The sequence below is a fragment of the Protobothrops mucrosquamatus genome, unplaced genomic scaffold (assembly GCF_001527695.2).
Source record: "Protobothrops mucrosquamatus isolate PMUCROS unplaced genomic scaffold, P.Mucros_1.0 scaffold15649, whole genome shotgun sequence".
Lineage (NCBI taxonomy): Eukaryota > Metazoa > Chordata > Lepidosauria > Squamata > Viperidae > Protobothrops > Protobothrops mucrosquamatus.
Window position 1 is genome coordinate 847 of NW_015401415.1, and position 4,021 is coordinate 4,867.

Here is a 4,021-nt window from a genome sequence, read left to right on the forward strand (position 1 = left end):
CAGCAAGTGCAGAAAGAGTGGGTTGTTACTCCAGCCTAGCATAGTCTTCTCCAACACGATGTGTTGCAGATGCATTATGGGAATACTGTAGGCTGGTTGAAAAATAAGAAATGATGCAGATTTTTAACCCAAGACGCCTAGATGGAAAAGTCTAATTTAGCAGCCCAATGTTCCATTTTTGAATCTCAAGTTTCATCCCATCTGACAGGAATGAATCTGGCAGGAATGGCCTTCTTCTCTAAAGGGGACGGGCAAAGGAGAATCAGGACTTTCACCTTGGAAAAAGTTAATTTCAGTGACAGATTCTAGATGTTTATGTTTATGTTTGTTTATGTTTATGTTTATTTAGATTTGTATACCGCCCTATCTCCCTTACGGGACTCAGGGCAGTGAACAGGCAATAATAAAAATCACAATAAATATCTATTCTAAAATCAAATTAAAAAAATAAAGGCCTGCTCTAAAATACCCCATATAAAAACCTATACTAAAACCTAATTAAGACTACGCCAGGCCGGCCGCACAAAATAGATGGGTTTTCAGGGCTCGGCGAAAAAGGCGCAGGTCCGCAGTTGTACGTAGGTCGGGGGGTAGGTCATTCCAGAGGGCAGGAGCTGCCACAGAGAAGGCTTTTCCCCTGGGGGTTGCCAGCCGGCATTGACTGGCCAACGGCACCCTAAGGGAAACTTGTATTCCCTTAGATGCACTGCCTACCCTTGTTCCTCTCCCTTGTTGTTCTTTTAGAGATTCTAGCAGAATCATTTTCTTCCACTTCATACCTTTTTCATGCCAATGTCTCTTGACTTTGTCCTGAGCTTATTAACCTGGGATTCAGCAATCTCAGCTCGTTCTTCAGCATCATCCAGCTCATGCTGCTGTTTCCTATATTTTGCAAGGTATTGATTGGCTTGAGTTTCCTGTTGGGGGAAAATATATAAGGATATAACAATATTTGACTTTGACAATCAAGAAGCAAAGGTCCTCTGAAACACACAGACAAGACAAATCAAATTTATACATAGCAAACTGCCTTTCAGATATATTGAACTGAAAGTTCTATTACATTTACTGGCCAGGAGGTTATGGGAATTGTAATCCAACACCCTTAAAAAGGCACTAAGCTGGAAAAAGGCTACTGTAATTCATTGTTAAATATTTAATGATATTGTGCTGGAAAGCAATTTCATTTATACTAATCTATGAAGTTACCAAGGAAGGATCTTTGGAAGTCAGGAATATTGATTTCAAGCCTTCAGTTGGGGAAGAGTTGGCCTAGCAAAATTCAACAGTTTTTACAGACAGGAAAAAATAACAAATGTTCTAAACACAGAGGATTTTCAACAATTGTAATGAATCTGTCCAGGATAATTTAAGAATAACAGACAGATACACTGAGTTACATTTCACAATTGGTTTGCTTGGTTTTGGCTTAGCATAATGAGTAAATCTAACCATTGTGGTTTATAAAAGAGGCTTTTTGGAGGGATTTTTTTATAGGAATAATGGTTCTTAATAGGATAAACCCCAGATTTGACATTATTTCATCTGCATTTAAATTTAATTAGAATTTTTTTAAAAATTGTTTTCAGTCATATCAATGTTCTTTATAGGGAGAACAAAAATAAGTCACAATGGCAATCACAATTGCATGATTGAACCTCTGTCAGTTTTTCTTTTTTAACCTCTTATAAATATCACTGAATGATAAATGAAAGCTTTTCCTCCTTTAAAAATATATTTTGATAATTTCTATTTCTATTTTGATATACCTGAGTATCATTTGGGGGCTGCATATGGTTTTGGTTGTACATTTCTCCTTTATAGCCTAGGATGCTGCATAAACCCAAGTATATGTGGTCTATTTAATAAACTATGATTAAATCAAGATTTCTGAGCTGAATAATTAAACAACAGATATCAAAGTATGGAATTAGCACAAGTCAGCAAGCAGAATTAAGATTTTATAAATATACAGGGAATTATTACTTTTTCAACTATAAAGTCAAAATTATCATCATTAAAGTACAGAATGGAATGCTGATCAAGCATGTCATAAACAGACTAGATTTATTTTAAAAGTTTAATACTTCACTCTTGTAATGGCTAAAAATAGATTTTGAATTTGCCCTATTTGTGTGTTGCCTTATTATATTTAAATTACATTTAAATATTTATCAGACTCTAATCTAATGAAAACTAATATAACCTTTTTCAAGTCTATTACAAAACTATATTTTATGTTATGCTTGTATTAATTTGTATTAATGAAAATGGATTCTTCATTTACTTTATCATTTACATTTTACACTATTTTCCTTTTACCCATTTATTCTGCTTTACATTTATTGTGACCTATGATTGCAAAATATAATTTTTGATGGACAGTTTCATGTTCAGTGTGAAGTTTTCAAGGGAGGAATTCCTTTCATCTTTATTTTCCAAAGCTGTTCCTTTGAACTGAGCAGCATCCACAAAACAGGGAAGCAATGTTAGAAATTGTAATATCTTTCTTTGTGTAAGTGCACACACATAAGTCGATTTGTGACCCAACAAAAATAACACCCAGATTTTAAGGAAGGAACATAATTTAATTTAATAATTTAACCTACAGATTGCACTGCTGTAAGAAGACTGATCTACTTTTGAGAAAATCTTGTGTGTAAGTTGTGTATGCAACTGCTTCATGCCCTATGGGATTGCAGCTTTCAGTAAACACACATATTGCTTTCTTTCTGTTCTGCAGGGTAATAAGCAAGATCTATCAATCTCTACTGAGATATAAACAGAAAATAGAGCGAACTCTTTTACGACAAAATGGCATCTTTTATCATGCTAAGATAAATGATTCCATCTCATAATGTATCATACATTTTCAATTCTAAAGGATGAAATTGTATTTGTATACAATGGTACACATTCTGAGTGTAATTTCCTGTGTTTCTGATGTTTGGGCATTTCTTTAGCCAAAATGGCCTCATTGACACAAAAGAGGACAACATAAGACAATCTAGGAAAACACCAGGATTTTTGGAAATACCATAAAAAGATAGAAAAGTGCTATCTAATAACATCTAGGAGAAAAACAAAAAATTATAAATGTACAATAATGACACTATACAACTTACAGCTTCTTCTGCTTGGTGCTTGTAGCTTTTTACTTTGAGTTGCAATTTATCAATTAGCTCCTGCATTCTTGCCAAATTCTTTTTGTCTTCTTCTGCCTTTTAATAAATAAAGGATTAACATCAGCAACCATGAACTATGCACAAAGGCTAGCCTAACAATTCTAGCCAAAATGTTTTTTCTTAAGACATAAGTCTTGATTTTTATTAGATTTCATCTTGCTATTCGTCTAGGTAGCTCAGGATGACCTACATTGGGCTGCTCTATTTTATCTCATATCAACAAATGAGAGGCAAGGAAAGAATAGGCAAAGAATCACAGTTTCTTCCATAGCTGGAATAATATTAAAAAAATGGTAGTCCTCTTTCCTTCCAGCAAGCAATAAAATACAAACATGAAGTATGTATTTAAATTAACCAAAATATCACAACTGTTCACATGAAAAGAAATGAGTGGATTAATAATACACACTTGCACATTTTAATTACATATATTTTTTTAAAAAAAAATCAAGGGCACAAGTACAATCTTCATCATCTGCTATAACTGAAGATGATATTTAACACTGATACCCTCTGTTGGGACAAGAACTATAGGCCCACTTTCCAACTTTGAGTTGGCTGAATTAAGGAACAATTAACTTTAATACCATTTTAGGGAAAGTCTTCACACTTAATATGGAAAGAAGTATGTCATCTTCCCAGGGCTTTTTTTCTCAGAGAAAAGGTGGTGGAACTCACCTCCCTCCCCTGGCCACGCCCCCACCCAAACCTGGCCACGCCCCCACCCAAACCTGGCCACGCCCACGTTTGGCTTTGAGGGCGCCGGCGTGAGAGCCTCTGGATTCTCTGCCGCTTCTTGCTCGGGCAGGGTCGCCTAGGAAACGGGCCAGGGGCGC

General features: G+C 35.4%; 1 protein-coding gene across 1 annotated transcript; it reads right to left on the reverse strand.

Moving 5' to 3' along the window:
- Positions 1-773: 773 nt before the first annotated feature.
- On the reverse strand, positions 774-3,221 carry LOC107301689 (myosin heavy chain, cardiac muscle isoform-like; the record flags this gene model as incomplete). The annotated part of the gene is made up of 2 exons (XM_015830877.1): positions 774-917; positions 3,126-3,221. Coding segments are annotated over 2 exons (240 nt in total), but the record flags the coding sequence as incomplete, so codon positions are not given.
- Positions 3,222-4,021: the final 800 nt, after the last annotated feature.